Below are 21,083 nucleotides of genomic sequence, written 5' to 3'. Positions count from 1 at the left end.
CCCTAGGATAGAATGCTTTCTGGAGGTACCTCTCTCTTTTCATTAACTTTAGAAGGATCCCGGCATAGCCTACTTGAATCAAATGTCTAAAATTATAGATGGCTAATATTAAGTGACATTAGTGCCACTTCAGATGTGGATGACTTCCATAGGTCTTTCCCCTGAATGTTTTTCTTGCAGTGGTTCATGGTTAGTAACTATCACATCTGACTCGGACAGACCATGTTTTTACTTTTTACTGCCTTAACTGTAGTGGCATGTATAACTTTGAATCCAAGATTTCCATGCACATTTTTCTTTGCTGTTTACTTTGTTAATTTAATCCTTTTCTTCTTTTCTATCTGTCTCCAACTTCAGTGCCTATCACGAAAAGTCCCTTCCAAATTAGAAAATGTCCCACCAGCAGCACCAATTCAAAAATCAGCTTTCACATATATAAATATACACATGTGTGTTCTACATACTATGATTCTTTTTTTTCCAGATTTTGCTTTGGCAGCACAGCACAACTGTATAATCCCCAATTAAACTATTCAGTTGCCAGGAATTTCTTTTATATACTGTGGCTCACTAGAAACTTGAGCACACCTCTTTTACTTTTTGTTTATTGTCATGATTATACAGCAACTCTGCTATTTTAGTTAGACCCTAAGGGCCTTCTCTGGAAATAAAAGAAGAAAAAACTTTGATGATAGGTACTGAAGGTGAATGTTTCCTAATTAACTTGCATTGAATGCCACAGGAGATAAGGTAATGTTGCTAGTGCTGACTTGACTTCCATAGGAAAGATCTCATGTAGTAGTATTAAACTTTGACCTTTGTTGTTTGTATTTTTTGACCTGAAAAAGTCAATGCATAATGTTAATCCAGTTACAGTACTTGGAGAAATCACAATTTAATGACGTGTTGTGAGATTTGTCCAAAGAAACTTTGTTAAGTAGAAGATGAATTTAAACAAACAATGAGAAAAATAATACCAATAGATGTGAAGTAGAGACTACAGTGGACTACAGATTTTAGCATTATAACATTACTATAGATGATAGGCTATATTATGTATAATATATAAAGCTAGAGCTTTTATCCTCTATGTTAGACATCTTCTGAATTAAATTTTATTGTTAAAAACTAAAGAAAATTCTTTGTATTTCACAAAGAACACTGCTTTAACTTGTTAAAGTTAGTTTTGTGCACTGTAATCAATAATAACCAATGCTGCTTAAAATCCTCTGCTTAGTTATGCAAAATTTCAATCACGACAGTCAGGGTGCTAAATTGCTTGCATTACATAAATGTGTGTGTGTATATGTATATATATGTGTATGTGTGTGAATTTATAAATATACAAGATGTAATTTATAATTTATCTACTCTGTAGTCTGTACTCTGCTTTTTATACAACAGGTAGTGCAACAGATCTCAGATGAAACAAAACACATAGACTTTTTTGTTGCCATGCATTATGTTTTCACACAAACTAAAAGAATGTGGTAGAAAATTTTACTGGTAAATGAATTGTCAGTAAGTTTTTGAATGCTCTGGAATTTTTTATGGAAGAACTTTCACTGATACAAAAAGCAAAAAAAGGAGTTTTGTCACATTATTTCAAACATCTCATGTGCAACATTCTGAGTGCAAAAGAGACAAGTGAATGTTTGTAAAAAAAGGATCCAAATCTATCCTTCAAAACTCCCTTATCTTTCAATATCCCAGATATTATTTACTCTTATCAACATAGACATTTCAGTTTTTACATAATGTAAATGTTCTAATGTCCCCAAACACTTCCCCAGCTTTTTTAATAAATCTCATAAGATTATTATTTGTTAAATTAATTTGTGTATAAAAGTTTGTAGCACTGAGGCAATTTGTGCTCATAAATGCAGGACCTTAAAACTGAACAGGAGTATACAAACTAAATTACTTCTCCTGTTTTCTAATGGGAATGTTAAAATAGAAGATTTCTTGTCAATTTCTCTAATATTTTGTGGGAGTTTTTACATAAAACTATTGTTTTATACCATGTTGTGACTGACCAACTTTCATAATTTCTTATTCAGAGTCAGTCTAGATCTCTGTTAAAATGACTGTATAAGCCCCATGAATGACAATACCTTAATTTAAATGCCAAAAAACATATACAACAGTGTTCCCTCCTGGGTTCCCACTAAAGTTAGATGCTCTAATTTCAGCTGATATCTGTGTTAACTAATGCCTTGGATATTCATTCTATCTCAAACTTGCCATACACATTTTAAGCAGTCAGAACACCTTCAAAATTTGGGTAATCAGTTTCTTCATGGATACATATTTCTTAATGCCTACTGTTGAAATATCCTATGCTCTGCTATTTACAAAATGTAAAGTTCATGAATTCATCAAAATTATTCATAAAAATGAAATTGTTGTAAAAAAACCCCTACATGAATAAATCTGTATTTATTACAATAGCAAAGACAAATAAAGATTTCTATTTCAGCTTGCATTCAATCTGTTACTTTATAAGAAGTGTTTTTTCAAAGTGTTGTATTCATTGATGTTATATCATTACCCAAATGCTCCACAGAGAAAACAAAGTCACCTCTGTCACAGGATTACAGGTGAGAAATTTCAGACAGTATTATGATGCAATTAGATGGGTGTGAACTTCCTGCCTGTAAGAGTTGCCTTTTGTATCCTTAACTAGAGAGAAATCACTGTGTTGATAATAATAGTCTACTTTGGCATCAGACTTTCAAAGAGTACTGTAGTATGTAATCCCTCACATTAGTCTTTAGGAAACATGATGGTGTCACAGTAGATGGTTTATGGCCACAGAGAGAGGACTAAAATAGCTATCAGTATTCCTTTCACAGAATTTACAGTTGAGATTTCAGTCTCCAAACTCCATGCATAAATGAGGGCAATTGCACCAGGAAAACTTTTTGCTACCACTCCTACAAAAAGAGCTACCATGCTAGGGGCACGGAAGGCAAGGCTTGAGGCCACAATAACATCTACATGCATTTTTGAAGGCAGTGGGTGATACAGATTCTACTCTGCCTTGGTCACAGACCTTTCTCTAATCACCATCAGAAATGTCCCTTTCAATGCAATATATCAGAAGTATTAACCAGTTGAACAAAAGATATAATAATTCTGTCAGCAGTTCCTTACTGAGATGATTTCAAAATCAACATTACTGCCACTTGAATATTTGCTTTATTAAAAAGACAAAGGAAGCACACGTGGACACTTGTAGACAGAAATTTAAATGCAGTATCAAATCAGAAGAAATATAGTTTGAATCTTAGGAGCAGCTAGATGGCTTCTGCTCCATCAGGGCTTCTAGTATGGCCCTTTGCAGCATAATAAAATGGGCCTGAATCACACATACAAGGCTGCCAATGCAGAGTGACATCACTACTCATGTGATTTTCTCAAACAATAAGATATTAATACTAAATACTTTCAAAAACCCATCCAGAATTCCTTTTTCTACACACTGATTTGAATGTGATGTTATTTGTAGTTTCTGTCCTGAATTGGGAATATCACTTTATTATATGATATCTTACCATCATCCTTGTCAGGTACAATGGTAATACGAGTGCTTGGGAATTCTGCACCAATTCTTCCACCCATGGGCATGCTCAGCAAAACATCAAAGGTCTCAGCCTCTTCATACAAGGAATCATCTATGACGACAATGCGACACATTTTTTCTCGTTCGTCTTTGTCAAAACGTAGAATGCTGTTGTGATCCTCAGGCCTGGATATGTAGTCAGAGTAAGAAAGTACAGAAGTTGGGGCAGTGCCAGATGCTGTTCCTGTGGCATAAAAGGAAAACGCTCACAATACATACCATGGTTATAACGAACCCCTCACAAAAGTGGAATTTTGTTTTCACTATCTTTTAATTTCTATTTACTTTTTTGTGGTAAGATGGGCTGAAACCTCGGACCAGGCTACATTTCTGAGGTCCACAGACAAACTACTTCTGTATATGATACAACACAAGTATGTGGCTCCTCAAATTCATTTGCAGCTTTTCAGTCAGAAGGAATATTGTAGTCTATCACAACAGACACAGGTTGACAAAGTAGCCCCTGTGAGGACTACCACTTAACTCCCTTAGTATGTTTTACCTGTATTGAAGATACTGGAGGACTAGAACAGATAAAATTTGATGAAAACAAATTATTTTGGTTCCAGATCTCTTAATACAAAATATTACTTCACCTCTCCAGATGAAAAATAATTATAAAACCACAGGTATAGAGACTCCATGCCCTCCACAGATATAATTAATAAGAGACTGAGAGTCAGAGGAAGGAGAAGCGTGGTAATTAAGTAATATTATTTTATATAATTTTTTTCAAGATAGAAACAAGTAAAGATATTGTTGGCAATTACTGCAGTGCTTTCAGTTCTCATCACTTCCAGATATCTGGGGTGGCATATAAAAATCTTGCAAAAATATAAAGAACACAGATTCTCTTCACCTCTTCATGGCAGAAACTTGAAACATGATGATTTTTAAGCTGTGTTCAATAATACTCTAAGACAGATTGCAGTGATGAATACATTTCCCGTTGAGACTGAAGATATTTACATGAAAAGGTAATCAATAGTTATAAGCAATTTTATTATAAAATAGATGGAATAATTATTTTTTAGTTTCTATCTCTTTTCCATTTTTGCCCTTTATTATTTTATAGCAGATTCTATTACCTTGTCGTGTGTAGCAGATAACCATCAGTTCCTGACTCACATCTCCACTTCTTCTGACTGGAATAAACAATTCACCAATATCTTCTTCAATACTATAGGCGGACTGAGGAATAAAGACAGTTGATTCTGCAAAAAACAGGCACATTTGTTTATGTAGATTTATCACTTTATAAAATCATCTGTACCATAGCTAAGAGCATTTTGGAATATCCTGAAGTGCAACAAATAACTCATATTTATCAGCAAGGCTACTAAAATGTAAGTAAAACTTCAAGGGTGACAGAAGAAAGAGTTTCTCAGTGTTTCAGAAATGGACAACAAAATCAGATCATTAGGTCTGAACTCACAAGTCCTTATTAATTGGTCTCCAATGTGACTATTTATCTAGGGTTACTGGTGCAAGATAGTTTGGAGAATTTGTCCACAAAGTCTGTCTTTTTATTATTTCTGTGGTATTTCATTACTAATTGTTAATGAGAGAAGTATCACCAGCATAGCTCACACACAGGTTGTGGTTCTCCAAGGCCATTATGTAACTTACTGCACCAAGATAACCATGACAATCATTTGGTATTGAGGAGCAAGGCTGAGCTCTTGATATCTTACTCTGACTTGGATATTTGATTTGAGTTGGCTCCATGTCTACACTCTATTTTTACTCAAAGGAGACTTAGCCAATACAGTCAGTGAAGTCTGGGGAGCAATCTCACTCTGAAATGTCTAATTCCAAAGCATATCAGATCTGTTTTTCAGAAGACAAAATCACCAAAATGCATTTAAAACTCCTTCATTATTTTATACTCATTTAAACAGATTGCTGAGTTTTATGCTGTTAATGGGATTCAGGATCAATTTTGTTCTTGTTCTTTCAAACACTCAAGAACAAAAGGTAGTTATGTATATAATTATAAACCATTTTTACAGTTTCATTGGTATGACTGCAACCCAGACAGAATATAATTCTGTATAATATCAAATCAAGTGGTATCAGCTGACTCCACAAAGCAAATCTTTTAAATATTTCAGAGTACTGTGGCAAACAGTGTTCTGAAAATTATCAGGTGATTTCTTTGCAAACGTGTCCCAGGTTTTATTTCTCTAGCTGGAAAATACTACTAGCATGACTTAAGGTCAAAAGCCTGCCGTAAAACATAATGCAGGTTTGGTAAGATCTAGACACATACATTATTCCAGCAAGTTAAAAATTTAGTGTGAAAAAAACCAAATCCCTACCTTTCTCTTTAAAAGTAAAACAAAAGGTAACACTACAAAAGATCTCAATTTTTTCCTTCCATTTCTCCCTTTAGAATTTAGCTGACAAGATGGAAAACTCTGTCCTTCCAAAAAATGCAGGAATCTGATTTGTTTGGTGTCCTCTCTCTCTCTGATAATTATTCAACTAGGAGTAAAATGGTACTCTAAATTTTAACAGGCCTTAAAGATAACATAAAAGCTCAGAGGAGAAAGAACTACACCATCTCAGTTGGTATAAGAAAACACATCTGTATGCAATTTATATTTGTAATAAAACATTAACTCATGTCCCATACACCGAGAGGCTGGTACAGCTTTCCAAACAAGCTCACTATTTTGATCCTAAAACTACACCATTCAAATCAATGAATTTCAAAATCTTTTTCACTGGTAGTAGAATAAGACTTTTGATGGTTCCTATTCAGTAAGCATTTGAACTCGATACACCCTGTGTTATAAAAGATTGTTAGGAAATCCAGTCCTTCCCAGTACTCCCTTTATTTTTCCTGTAAATATTCCCTGATTTGCAGCTGTGCATTTGATTTTCTCCTATGCAACTTCACTTTATGTATAATTACTACAAATTCTCTGGGACTGTAAAAATTTTACCTTAACATAAGAAACAGAAAAAACTGATTCTCAGCATTAAGAAGACTCAGATGATTATCCTGAGTTGTGCTATCTCACTGATCATAGAAAATATAAAGAGATTTAACATATTTTCCAGTAATTTCTGTGTCATACATACTGCTTTTCAAGTTAAACTCTATTCTTATCAGTGACTAAATATGGATGTCAGATAAGCTCTGGCTAGACTTTCCTGTACCATGCTCTGCCACATGAATTATCGTGACAGAGTAAATCAAGTCAGCCTCCAGTCACCTGTGCAGATACATTTTATTTGCAAACATATTTAATGGAAAACTTGTTATACCTCAAATGAAAATAAACAAACAAAAAACTCCTAGAAATACTGTAACATAAAAAAAAATATAGGTATTTCATAAAAACATGCTACCTGAGTTAGCTATTCATGAAGCATTTAAAGAGATAGAGGGCAAATACCTACCCGATGTCCAAGTCTGTCTTCAGAAATATTCTGGGGAAAGGTAACCTTTACTATCCACTGTTATTCATAACATTTGCCCTCCAGTTTATCTTTTGGTATATGCACATACTGGCAGCACAGTTCTGGAAAAGTTCTTACCATCTCCTGGGTCAATAATTTCCACTTTGGATGCAGCAGGAAATTCCAGAATTGCCATGACAGGCTCAGAAAGAACAATTTGAAAGGATTCAGACTGTTCATGTTCACCATCACTCAAAATCCGTACTCGCCACGTAGCTAAGGTTTGACCGGGATTAAACTGCACTTGCTTCTGGGCTTTTCCTCTGAAGTCTTTATCTTTCCTGGCCGTACCATCTTTGGTGCTAATACCTATCAAAATCAGAAATTCAGGTCATTAAAAACATCACTGGTAATTTTTCTCCCATTATGTCATCTTTAAAAAAGAAGATTTAGAAAAATATACTTTTTACAACCAGAGGATGTCCAAGCCAAATCCATTACTCTTGATTAACTTTATATTGGGTGTCACACACAGAGGGGCAAGCACATCAGTTAACATTATGAAAAGCAGTTTGGACAGAATTAGCCAAAGCAAAACTACTTACTAGAAGAATTCTACATTCTCTGAGGTTACAGACAAGTTTCAATTTCCCCATGATTCAACTACAGATGCTCAAAAGGGACAACGACCTCTTTTAGCATTCTGGATTCTCTTCTGCTCCAGAACATCTAAATAACCCTAGAAAATATGTATTTCTCTTGGAAAAAATAAAGACACTCCTGAAAAGTTCAGCTGTTAAAGGGAAAGCTAAGGAAAATACAAAGACAAAAAAGGGTATAGCATATTGAATAAAGATGAAAGAAGATGTAAAATCTGTGCCATTGTTCTCATTGCCACTGAAATAAGAATTTTTTAAAATTGTTATCCTTTTATTTCAGTGTTTGAATAATGATAATCATTAAATTCAAGTGAAGTTGAAATTGCGAGGCCATGGGATAAAATCCGTAATGACTCAATCCACAGAAATAGCACAGGCCTTTCAGCCTTCAACTCAGACCACTCTAAAACAGCTTTTCATTGGCATTTCACCCCAGTTTAAGGTTGTCTGACAGGTCTTCATGGAAATCAGACAGCATTTCAGAACTATCTCCAACTCATGCATGTGGCCTTGTTTAAATCCCACGATACCACTTAAATCTTAAAGGCCTTTCTCAGGTTTTTAGAAAAGAAACTTAAAACCTCCCTTCTCTGACTGTTTCTTCCACCTGTATTGTATAATGCATCGAAACATGTCACTTGTCCCTACAAACCTGGCCTTTCTTGCTTCAGGCTTGTGCCTCCTCCTAACTCCTAGCCAATATTTTGTATAACCTATAACCCTTCAGCCACTTTGGCATTGCACATGGACCAGAAAGACCAGTAAGTATCTTGACCTATATCTTTTATGCTCTTTCCAACTCTGTAAGTCCATTTGCAGGATTAAGTAGTCAGAGGCAAGTTATTCAAACTGGCTTTGCTGGATTTCTAGGCAGCTCAATTCAGAAACTGACCTTGAATATGTAGGTAGAAAATTTTGTAAGCACTCTATCTGAAGGATCATGTCACATCAGTATCTGTTATTCAGTAGCAGTAATTCATTTAAACCACTCATCCTTAACTTTGTATTTCATTTATCTCTTCTATTCCTTTTCTTTCTTTAGAAGAAGCGTATTATCGAAGTTAGTTCACTGCTCAAAACAGAGGCTGTTAAGTTAGATCCAGTCAGCTAAGGCCTATATCCCTTAAATCTCATGCCAAAAATAGGTGTCTCAACTACATCTCACTACCTGAAACTCAGATTCTTATTCAGAAAGAGACTTAAACAGAAACCTGATTTCTAAGCATGAGTTTGTGCTCTGTGTCAGGTAGATGTTTACATATATCTGCAAAACCAGCTTTAAATTGAGTGCTTTTACAAGCAGTGTAAGCTCGCCGTAGGTTTCAACGTGAAATTGTACAAGGGTAGTATTCCCTGGTGCAAATACATCAGAGGATGGCAACAGATCCAGAAGCTAGAAACAGGTGTGAGGTTGCAGAATGTGATAACACAATCTTTTTTTCACCTCTTTGCTCCCCAGACACTGCAAACAGTTTTCAACACCTCCTGTATCAGCCTCAAATGACTGCCAACACTGACTGAAGAGGCTAATGCTCGTAGCTGCTGGTCAGACCAGCTCACAATAGTCTTCCTGTTTATTGTTGTCTTTCCAATTGCTACAACTGTATTTTATCATTACAGGCTAAAAAAAATCTGGACAGAAACTGTATTCTGTGAAACAAAGAATGGTATCAACAGATCAAAGAAAGAAGGACCGTCTGGGTCGTTTAGCCAAAAATTAATTGCAGAAGACAAAAAAAAAACAACTAAAAGGGAAGATTTCAACATATAACTAAAGAAATCATATACTTAGCATAACAAAAGATAACTGCTTTAATAAATAAACATATTGCTTTGAATATAGTTTGCTTAGCATAAAACACCAGTAATAGGATGTAGTTGTATTGATAGATTTTATCAACTAGCTCGACAGTGATTTAGAGAAGCAATTGATAAAGTTAGAATTGAACTTACTTATAAAAGACGTTTCTCCCAGGTAACCTCTCCGTTTAAGAACAATGTCAAGATATTTTGCGTCTTCATTTACTAAGTAATACTCCTTTTCTAAGGAGATCCATGCCCAGTTTAGGCGAAAATGTTGATTCTTCAGTTTATTGCCTCCTGCAAAACAAAATTATAATGATACAATTATAACTTTTCTTTTTTGTTAAAGACTGCTTTGTGTTTAACAAAAGAAACCTTGTACTCTGGGTAAGTTGTGATCTGGAGATCACAATCCAAAGGTTTTAAAGATTTAAAACTAAGAAATAAGTAAAGAACTCAACCGTGATCCACCTGGTACACATAGGAATAAATTTTATCTTAGATGCATAGTATCCTAATTTTCTTATTTTTCGAGCAAAAACAATTAAGAATTAATCAAAACATATTTGGAGTGTCTATTTCAGAAACTAAAAATATTGTGGATGAACCAGGTTGCCGCACAACTTTAATGGTATTTCCAAATAACACACAATGTAGGACATCATGCAGAACTTCCCCGATATCATCAGGCTGCCAGAAGTACTGAAAGACCCTTAGCATTCTGAGAGTGGAGATGATATCTACCACCTTTTAGACTGATTTTACCTATGCAGTCTAAAAACCTGATATTTTATTCACTAAATCTAACAATTTCTCCTCTTCTTGGTTTAGAATTCATGCATCAGCTCTGTATGGTTTAAAGAACAGCATTCACATCTTCAAGATTAATCCCCAATGCACACCACAGTTTATAGCTATGTTAAGGCCCTCCTAAGCTTAAATGCTTGTTGGGTTAAGTATGTGTAGTGGGTTGACCCTGGCTGGGAACAAGGGTAGCCGCTAAAGCCACTCTCTCCCTCTGCAACTGGACAGAGAAGAGAGAAAAAAAAAACAGCTAAGGATTCCTGAGTAGAGATAAGAGTTGGGAGAAGTCAGTGACTGATTACCTTCATGGGCAAAACAGATTCAAAGTGGTGATAGTACTTAAATTTATTACTAATAGGATAAGAGCCAAAGAGTGAGAAATAAAACAGTCTTAAAAACACCTTTCCCCGGCCCCTCCTTCCTTCCATGTACTCCCTCCCCACCCCCAGCGGTGCAGGGGGATGGGGAATGGGTGTTACAGTTGTTCTTTCTGCCGCTGCTCAGGGAGAGGAGTCCTTCTCCTGCTTCCGTGGGGTCTCTCCCACAGGAGACAGTCCTTGATGGACCTCTCCAGTGTGAGTCCATCCCTTGGGCAGCAGTTCTTCCCAAACTGCTGTCCCGTGGGTCACTCTTCCAGGGAGTGCAGTCCTTCACAAACGAGCTGTACCGATGTGGGTCTCCCACAGGGTCCACAAGTCTTACCCAGGAAAAACCTGCTCCAGTGTGGGTTTCCCTCTCCACGGGCTGCAGGTCTCCGGCAGGACCCTGATCCATCCTGGGCCTCCCTAGGGGTCACAGCCTCCTTTGGTTATCCACCTGCTCCAGCATGGGCTCCTCCATGGGCTGTAGGTGGGTCTCTGCATCCCAATGGTCCTCCATGGGCTGCAGGGACACAGCTGCTCCACCATGGTCTGCACCACAAGCTGTGCAGGGGCCTCAGCTCCAGCACCTGGAGCACCTCCTCTCCCTCCTGCACTGACCTTGGCATCTACATTGTTGTTCATATGTTCTCACTCCGCTCTTCCCTGGTTGGAATTTCTTCGGCGCAAGAATCTTCTGTTCTTAAATATGTTATCACAGAGGCATTACTATTGCTCCTGATTGGCTTGGCCTTGGCCAGTGGTAGGACGTCTGTCCTGGAGCCAGCTGGCATTGGCTCCATGGGACAGGGGAAGCTTCTAGCAGCTTCTAACAGAAGCCACCCCTTTAGTACGCCCCACTACCAAAACCCAGCCACAGAAACCCACTAGAGTATGATTGCCTGTGCCTTCTGAGAAGAGTTAGAGAGATACAAATGCTTATTGGAATTATCTTAAACTATTTTGCAATGACCTATCTTCGCAATATGATGACCGCCCTGAACTAAGTTGCTGAAATGTTTGAGAGTCAATTTTCAACGCACCAAAAGACACCCTCAGTTCTTTTTACACACAGGCAACTGTAGCAACACACTCCCAGTGAAGAAAACAGACTCCAGGGATCCTCTCCAAGGTACTGTAGCAGTAGCATAACAGCTTCCCTGCAGTTTCACTGAACATGGATGGTTTCCGTGCACTCATTCTTTACCGGGAATGCAAAGCACAAGACAGCCTGCAGTACACTCAGCTAGGGACATGGCTGTTAACATGGACCAAGTCTGTGTCTGCCTTGAAGACTTTTTCCTCATACAATAATTGAGAGAAACTTCACAGTCCTCCTCAAACAAAAATGTCTATATATATATTTATCCATGGAAGTAGGTTCCCTTTTTGAACACACAGCAATGCAGGAATACGGGAAGTATCTTTCCAAGTTTTGGAGGGAATAATATGGAAGTCATTGAACTCCAGCCCCAAAATGCTAAGCACCACCCTAAAAGCTGAATATGCCTTAGCCTAATTTCTCACTTGCAGCAGAAAGCTATGGAGCTGTTGTGTCTACAATTAATGGTATTTGTATAACTGCAAAGCAAGAGGAAATACATATTGAAATTACAGGTTTTATGTAGTTTTTCTTAAGTCTAAGAAAGCAATCCAGAAACAAAAAATGTAAACAGATGGTCCAGTTGGCAAGTTAATAGAAAAGAGCTAGTACCCATTTCATTGACTGTAAACCAAGTATTTGAACAACAGATTGAATATCTCAGATTGACGCATTTCTGATAAAATACAGCATAGCTTTACTTTCTCATAGACAGTTTACCTCCACCTGTTCACTGATTATCCACAGTAAAAAGGCATTTCTTGTCACTGTAGGGATTCTGGATGCCACAGATAAAAAGGTATGACAAATTAAATTCTGTATATCATCCTATTGGATATGGTTTTTTTACTCAGAATAATCCTCTACTTTCTATAGCAATAATAAAATAAGCTGTTCAGCTCACTGATGGCAGATGCTCACTCAGCAACTGTCTTCTGGGAATGTTGTCTCATGAGAAAGACTGTAGTCTAATTTCCTTCCCACAAGGTGCTGCTACAGAACAAGGTTTGCTCAGGTAATAACTGTATAAAATGTTCAAGAAAATTAATACTTCTTTAGAAGTTAACACATCTGTATACAAGGCAGTGAATAAAGTAATTCCTCTGAATAGCAGAGAAACATATCTATTAATTTCAATTAATTCACGGCTTAACTACTGGAGGAAGAGACAAAAGAAGGTTGGTTTACCCCCTCCAGTCTCTTCCATTCTTGAAAAATTAGGCAGCCATTCCATATTCTTTCACTCTGCTTCAAAGATAAATCTCCACATTTCTTTATTGACCTGTCTACTAGGAAAAACCAAGAACTACAGTTGAGCAATCTCACATAAAGGCAATGGTACTGTGTAAACGAAAGGAAAGAAATGGTTACTGGAGTATCTCCCTGAACTCCTCACCCTGCTTCTTTCTGCTCTTTTGATCTCTATTATTACTGATAAAGGGGAAGGCTACAAAAACGCATACCAAAAACTGTAATGAGCACCACAAGAGAACCAGCAGCTAGTGTTACAGCAGTAACTATACCAGCACTTACAGTTGGTTAGCCATATTATATCTTCCCACTAGTTTCTGGGGACAAATGTAACAGAATACATCCTGTTCTCTAATCTAGTGAGAAAAGCCATTTGTGTGCTACCCTTGAACACACTACCCAATTTAACCGTAATTTGACAGAAGGATAAAAAAAAGAATGAAAATTTACTGTGAAATAGATGAGAGAGAACGAATTAGTAACATTAGTGAGAAAAAATACTGTTACATGAGTTTACTAGAAAAGAGAATGTCAGATATTGGAAACCTCCCAGATGAAGGAAAATCTTCTAGCAGAGTTTGCACCCTTTTAGATAAAAGACATTCCAACCAGAGGATAGAAAGCAAAAGAAAATCTGGCATATTTTGTTGTCTTATGCAAAGAACTCAAGGTTTAAATGTGTTGTGGACACAGGCACACAATCTACATCTTACACACAGGTCTCTTAAAAATGAAATTTAGGAAGAAAAAAAGCACAAGAAAGGCAATATAAAAGATTTAACATTGTCTTCATTCTACCTATTTCTTTCAGCAGTTTCTTTTTTTTCTCTTAGGATACAAGAAAAACAACAACAAAACAAAAAATTATATTTCTAAGCAAGCCTCCATTTTTACAGATGTATTTCTGCCTCTGAAATATATATTGTTCACCTTTCAGAATGCACAGTACTAAACCCATCACATTTAGAATTTTAAGAAAAGAATATAGATATTCTAGATGCCTGTCTTCACTTTGTGCTTTTCTGGTGTTCAGAGAACATGTTTTCTAACTTACAAAAGTCCTTTTATTGTCTACTATCCCCAAAGAATAAAACTGCTGGATGATGATGATGGTGATAATGATGATGGTGATTGTTATTATTACAGACCTCTGACACAATAGAGCAGAAAACATATGACACACCTTACCTAATTTCAGGTATTTATTTTTGGGCTGGAAATCCTAACTAGAACCAGGAAAGAAAGACATGTTTTGTAAGACCATAACTTAATTTAGGCACCTATTTTTGAATGCAATTATTTGTGCCTCAAAATATGCAGAAATACATGCATTTTTCCTCAGCAGCTTTTAAAAATGCTCATTATGACCCTTTATGTTGTAGACACTTTTATTATAGCCACAAAATCCTTGGTAAGATGAATTCCCCCATGCCTGATCTAGATGAAACTGCTACAACATAGTAGAGCCAAGCACCACATAAACATAACATCCTTAAAGAATATTAAGAGTATAGCTTTTAGAAATTATAAAATTTCAGAAATAAAACTGCTTATGCTACTTTAATTGATTCACTATTAATTGCCTGCCCTACAACAATATTTCTATAGGCAGATGAATTGTGCATTGCTCACTAGCACTTCCCTTGGGCACAGTCAAACATTTAGTTGTTGGGCAAGTAATTTAGCTATTATACCCCAGTGCCAGTTTTGCTTTTGTTCCTCTTCCAGACAAGTGCTTGCAATACAAATGCATCAGAAGTCCGGAGAGGGAAGCCATTACTTTTAAAACTAAGTAAAAGGAAGGAGGGCTGTGTTAGAACAAGGTAAATCCAAAGTAACTTTGTTTATATATCAATGAGATATATATGGTTGCAAGATGTTCCTATAATGAGGCATGAAAACTTGTTTCTTGAATTCTACCAGAGATCAGAGTGCAGCAGTACGAAATCAGAAGATGCTAGACATGATGTGGTGCAGAGAGATATTAATAATAAACAAGTTTGCAAGAGTTCTGAGGCATTTAAAAACTTTTTAAAGAGCTAAAATTAAGGATCTAGAGAAGGTGAGTCACAAAATGATTTCATGACTGACTGAGGCTTTTGAGGACAAAACCTTCTGAGAAGATATGCCTGAATATAACAAGTCAAAGATAGATGTAACTTGGAATTAGTCTTTATAGGAGTCCTGTCAGCAAATTGTTCACCAGTCAGAAAACAGTGATGTATTCTTTTTGCACAGGTCATCAAACAAGAAATTCCTAAAAAGATCAAGTCATCTGGAAAAACCAGTTTCAGTTCCACAACATGAATAAAAGAGGAGGGGTCAGTAAACTGCTTAAAGGGAAAAATACTAATATTAATATTGCCATCTAAGCATTTATCTTTCCAACCATGCTGCTCAGATATCTTAAAGTTATAAAACCGCCATGAAAAAATACAGATTAGATTGTCAGAACCTTCTATCGTGATGCAAAGAGCTCAGAGAAGGAAAGAATTAGTTCCAGTTTTCTGCCAGATCACGGCGCTATGTGAAGACAGTATAAAAAATAATTCATGTCTCTTTAGCACTGGTGACCTGAGAGGCCATAAAGAATGGTCCTTCCATAAAGAAAGTCTGATTGTAGCTTTGCTGTCCCTAGGAGCTACCCCAGACCCTAATTCATAAATAAAAGCATATAACTACACCACCGTATTCACTTATTGATACAAAAGAAACTGACGCATCTTGATGCAGATATTGGCTTCCCTACAAAGTATCTATGGCATAAATCAGAGATGGATCAGCAAAAGAGTGCCTACCCTATATAACCATAGCCATACAGACTCTTCGTGTCCACAAGATATGTCTGTACAGGCACAGCTATCTTTGACCTCTAAGAGCTTCATGGTACAACATATCTGCTCTCCTTAGTCATTAGGTGAGGTTGTTTAATGGGGAAACTCATAAATTCTTCCAGAACAAAGAACATATATCAAACACAAGAAAGACAGAGGAAAAAACAACCAGTAAATAAAACTAGGAAGAGTTTCTTCAAATTTTTTACTATTGGTCTTTTCTCTTTCCTCTTCTTATTTTGCTTTCTAAACTGACTGCAAAAGGATGTTAATAAGGAGAACCAGAGCAACTGTGACATATTAACAGATCAGAAATCATTGTATGGTAATGCAATACTTGCTGATTTGTTTGCATGTCTGCAAGAGCTACAGATTTTCTTCCTTGTTTCAAAATATTTGCCCCTACTGGGTGCCTCATTCAGACAAGGTTACTTAGGTTGGCACAACTCTGTCCTTCTCTTTGCTATGGATCTCCTCATTGCAGTAGCTAAATGAAGCATCTGAAAAAGTAAACCCACTCCTGAACTTGAGTTCAAAGACACAGAGAGAGGGAAGAAAAGGGAATTGTCCACTTTCAGACATCTGTTCCATTTTTTTTCTCTGATTAGCCTCTTTCTGTGCCAGGTTGACTCAGTTAATATACACCAGGACAAAGTTACCTCAACAGTTTTACTAGAAGTAAAATCTTATGTGAACTGTCAAAATCTTAGCCCCCAGCATCATGATTCCCCATTTAGCCATGAAGCACCCCATAAACCTTAGCACTTTCCACTTCCCCACACTATTTGTTAGACATTCGTGGTAAGTATAAACCTGTTTTTACCAGACTACAGGAGACACACATAGTTTAGGTGATTCTGTTAGTCAGAATATATCTATAGATATTGTATGTTCAGTTCGAGCCACATAGTTTCAACAACTCTGATTTGGCATACTGTGTCATGATCACAAGTACATTCTAGCTCCAGGTCAAAAAGGCAAATTAATTTTTTTTTTTTTTTTTTTTTTGCTAAACTATTAAAAAAACCCCAGCAATAAAATAGATAACAAATGTTCTGTATTCAACGTATTGGGGCAGCACATCATTGGACTAGATGACCTTTAAAGGTCCCTTCCAACACAAACTAATCTATGATTCTATGATCATAGGCTATTCCCTCTGCCAGGACCATCAGAAAAGGAATATCCTATAAAACTGATGTAATTTTATATGGAAATTGCAGAAGTGAATTGTCTAAGTAAAACCAGCACATAAAATATGCCACTACAAAGTTTTGAATTTACTTCAACAATGCATAAGCTAACCTAATGATTTTATCCAATTAGAAACCCATTAAAATGCTTCACCTTTGTAAGTGTCTTTCAAATGTACTATCACAGACTCCAATTACTAAAATAACTCGCTGAACTCTGCACCCTCCTGCACTCTATCTGCCACTGTAACTCAGTATATTTGCAGAATAGCCAAAACCAACCCCCTAAACTAGCCCCTGGTGATTAGGGACTAAAACAATGCTTTCTCTGACTTCTCATGAGAAAGCACACACTTCCCAGCATTATGGATTTAGCTTGCCTGGAGTGTAATTGCTGGTATCCAATGAACTGCAGACAGTTTCCGTCTTTCAGTAGTTTCTGTAACTCTTTTTTCATTTTTGTTTTATGTCTACCCCCAAGAATCAAGTTGGAATGGCCACATTTGCCTGGGCTCAGTCTTAATAAATGCTTGAAATCACATAGCAGAAGAAATATCTGAAGAATACTGTGTAGTTGCTTTGTTACAAAAAGAGAAGGGGAAGTGAGAGATGAGACTTGAATGTAAAGGTTAGCTGGTGCATATTAAATTTGGATCTTCGTAAAATTCAACTAAGCGTAACTAAGGATGTCTCCAAACACAGTCTGGAGATTCATGCTGGGTTAATTTAAGGAATTCCCAATTCAAGTCTATGTCCAGTTCTGCAGGAGACTAACCAGATTCTGATTAGGAGATTAATCTGATTTTCATTAACAAAAACTGTGGAAGCAAAATGCTCTGCCTCTTCAGCCATTTCATTCCATGGCTTTAAATTAATTTCAGTTTAAATCAGCTCAGTACAAATTAATTCCCCAAAATCTAGGATACCTTCAGTCTGTTGGCTGCACTAAGAGACTATGAGTTTCCAAAGGAAAGAGCAAAGCGGATAAAGAGAAACCCAATTTGAATCATTAAAAAAACATACCGGAGCGCTGTGTGTGACTGAAAACCTTTACAGATGTTAAGTGCTTAGTTTTGTAACTGATTTCAAGGGAATCCAAAAGATCCACATTCTGTTTTGGGATTCCATACTGTAAGCAAAGCAATTGCTCTGCAGGATGACCACTGCTTCTGAGCAGAAAAAAATTCAGAGCAGACAAACTCAATAGTTCCAGTGAAAAACCACTGCTGGCAAAACACAGTATGTTTTTGCTTAGGTCCCAGTGCACATGAACAATCAACTGGGTCCTGTTCCACAAAAGATGAAGACAACAAATCTGCTTTAGAGATCCTACAAGAGATCCTACTTGAAGGTAGTATTCATATAATCTAATATTATCATGTAAAAGATATATCTTTAATTTAAGCTAGCTGTCTAGGTACAGTGAGGGGAAAGAACCACCTCTTCAGCAACTGCAAGTACATATTTTATGAACAGCTGGATCACCCTCTAGAAAGATTTGATCCACTCCATTGAAGAATGGGAGTGTGTGCAACCCACCAGTCTAGATGGGTAACTAAAGTCCAGTGATGTCAGAGAAGGGTCCTGAGAAAAGTCAAAGACACAACTGGTCTTGAACTGTAATTTGGGAAACCTGTAAATTTAAATACTTTAAAAGCAATCTTAGGAATATTTAAAAATAGCAACAAAAAGATCTATTTGGTTTAGAAGAAATATTCTGTTACTGTAAAGTTATTTCCATGTTGTTGGTACACTAATTAGCATTTTGTGTAGTCACACACCTTGCATGAGAAAATTAATTTAAATTGCCTTGTGAGTAGTAAGAGAAAAAACCCAAACATACAACTCAAGCTGACATATCTATCAATAAACAATGCCAGTATTACCTAAAGCATTTTTCCTAAAGATCCACACCCTGCACATCTCTCTGAAGAAAAAACCCACCACCTGGATTAGTAAGACTTCATACATGCATGGCCTGCAGCAACAAGAAAATTTATTAGATCTCTGGCAACACATTCTTAAAATAAACTTTAATAATTTTCAGGTCTCTGCTTACTAATGTTTTCTGGCGCCAGATAAGTTCTTCCTACATTCTCCAGCTGAAATGAAGTAAGGTTCATTTTCTCATCTAATAGAATAATGGGTTTAGCTCAACTAGTCTAGTTATTGTCACATATGGGAATTTTTTTTTCTGGTTTATACCTTTAAAGTACTGCTACATATGTATTAGCCCATAGGCAAACCACTGTCATTTAAAACCTAGTCAGACAAAGTGTTAAATTTGAGGGTAATAGGGTATCCTAAGCCCTGGTCTCAAAACTTATGAGTAATAACAGAAAAGTGTATGGCAGCCTCACAAATGAAAGACACTATAACACAACAGGATTCAGGAGAAATATACTTAAAATCAAAATACTATCTCAATATTGCAGTATTTTAAGAAATTCCTTTTTTTCCTCGGAAAACCTATATCTATATCTATCTATCTATCTATCAATATATACACACACACACATGAATTTCCCTTTCATTAAATTACATTCTCATTGAGAACCCACCACTGAAAACTCCTACATATGTGTCTAATATTTCAATGTTTGCAAAATCATTATCTTGCTTAAAACTATGGTGCACGAGTGGGTACCATCTAAAACTGAGGCCTCTAATTTTTAACAATTTAAATTTTAACAATGAATTTTAAATTGTTATTTGTATCAAATTGGCAAATTTTTCTTGAGGAAGAAGTAATTGAACTTTTAAACTCTAACTGTTGAGCACTGGTTTTGCAGAAAATTCCCCTCCATTTCAGATCACAATCCAAACTCATAAATTTTACAGCCTTAAGAGGAAAATGTATGCAAAAGGGATTAAAGAGGTTGTTGTTGTTTGCAAAACCTATTCTAAAAAGTTGGAAGAGTGTTTCCATTTTATCAACTTGCAACTCACTGAGCACTCATACAAAAACTATTCTTTAAACTCTGTGTCAAAGTGACTGAACTGCTTTTTTTCATTAGGAATTCACTTCCACATACTTGAATTTTCTTTCCTTTTCTGTTCTGGCAATACAACAAATGAAATGCCTGCCTGACTGGAGGAGAATAAATGTCAGGCAGGTTCATTTAACATTTATTTTTAATTAATTTCAGAGTAATTGTACCAGGTAATCTCAAATACTTATTTTTTGATATTGTTTGACCAGAGAAACTCCTTTGCGGTGCCTTTCATCCTTTTTAAGTTATGCCGAACCTATAACCTTTTGCAGATGATTTAGTCCTGCTCAGCAAAGGCAGACTAAAAAAGTGAAAACACACAAAATTGTTGATATAAACAAGAACAAAAAAGGGTTCCTTTTTAAGTCACTAACTTTGACTTAAGCCTTGCAAAAAGCTACTCAAAGATATTAGTTCTGCTGAGGAAAGAAATACTTTTGCATTAATGTGTTATTTTTATATATGATGGCAATTTTTTTATTGTTACTTGAGGTCTGTCCTAAGGGGCAGAACTGTAATTATAATATATTCCTGTATTATTTTATCTCAAATTCCTATGTTGCAGTATCAATGTATATTGCAGGATGAAAAAAAAATATTGAAAAATGGGAGAATCCAAAAATTCCTTAAAATATTCAAGCCAAGATGTCAGAAATCTGTTTAAATATTAAAATTAAGTGTTATGAAAGTACTTCAGAAATTAGGTACAATGAAAGTACTTCAGAAATGAATAGTAGAATTGAGACTTCAGAATAATATGACCCCTGTGAATTTTCCAAGAGAGAAGCTAAACAGACATAAAGCAGACAGACAGGAGACAGAAGTCACTGTGAAATTATGACAACTCAATCTTGATAGTATATTGCTTCCAACACATCATTTGTCTCTCCCTCTTTCTCTCTGCATCTGCATGAAAACTTGACTTATGCTTTGAGATAAGTAGCAATTAAAATCATCAGTAGAAACATTGCATCTTGAAAATTAACTTTGTTTTTAGCATACAACAGGTTTTAAGAATTTATTTATGTACAGTTCACATTTTACTCAGC

The 21,083-nt window shown here is 36.2% G+C and overlaps 1 protein-coding gene across 1 annotated transcript in view; it reads right to left on the bottom strand.

Annotated features, from left to right (window-relative positions):
- FREM2 (FRAS1 related extracellular matrix 2) overlaps nt 1-21,083 on the bottom strand; it is a 125,646-nt gene that overhangs the window by 47,612 nt on the left and 56,951 nt on the right. Inside the window, 4 exon segments of the mRNA XM_032680662.1 lie at nt 3,558-3,809; nt 4,714-4,839; nt 7,175-7,405; nt 9,649-9,795. Coding sequence (XP_032536553.1) covers nt 3,558-3,809; nt 4,714-4,839; nt 7,175-7,405; nt 9,649-9,795 — 756 coding nt within the window.

This window comes from Chiroxiphia lanceolata, chromosome 2 (assembly GCF_009829145.1).
Source record: "Chiroxiphia lanceolata isolate bChiLan1 chromosome 2, bChiLan1.pri, whole genome shotgun sequence".
Classification (NCBI taxonomy): Eukaryota; Metazoa; Chordata; class Aves; order Passeriformes; family Pipridae; genus Chiroxiphia; species Chiroxiphia lanceolata.
Note: the sequence above shows the minus strand (reverse complement) of the source record. Positions and strands in the feature narration are given on the sequence as shown.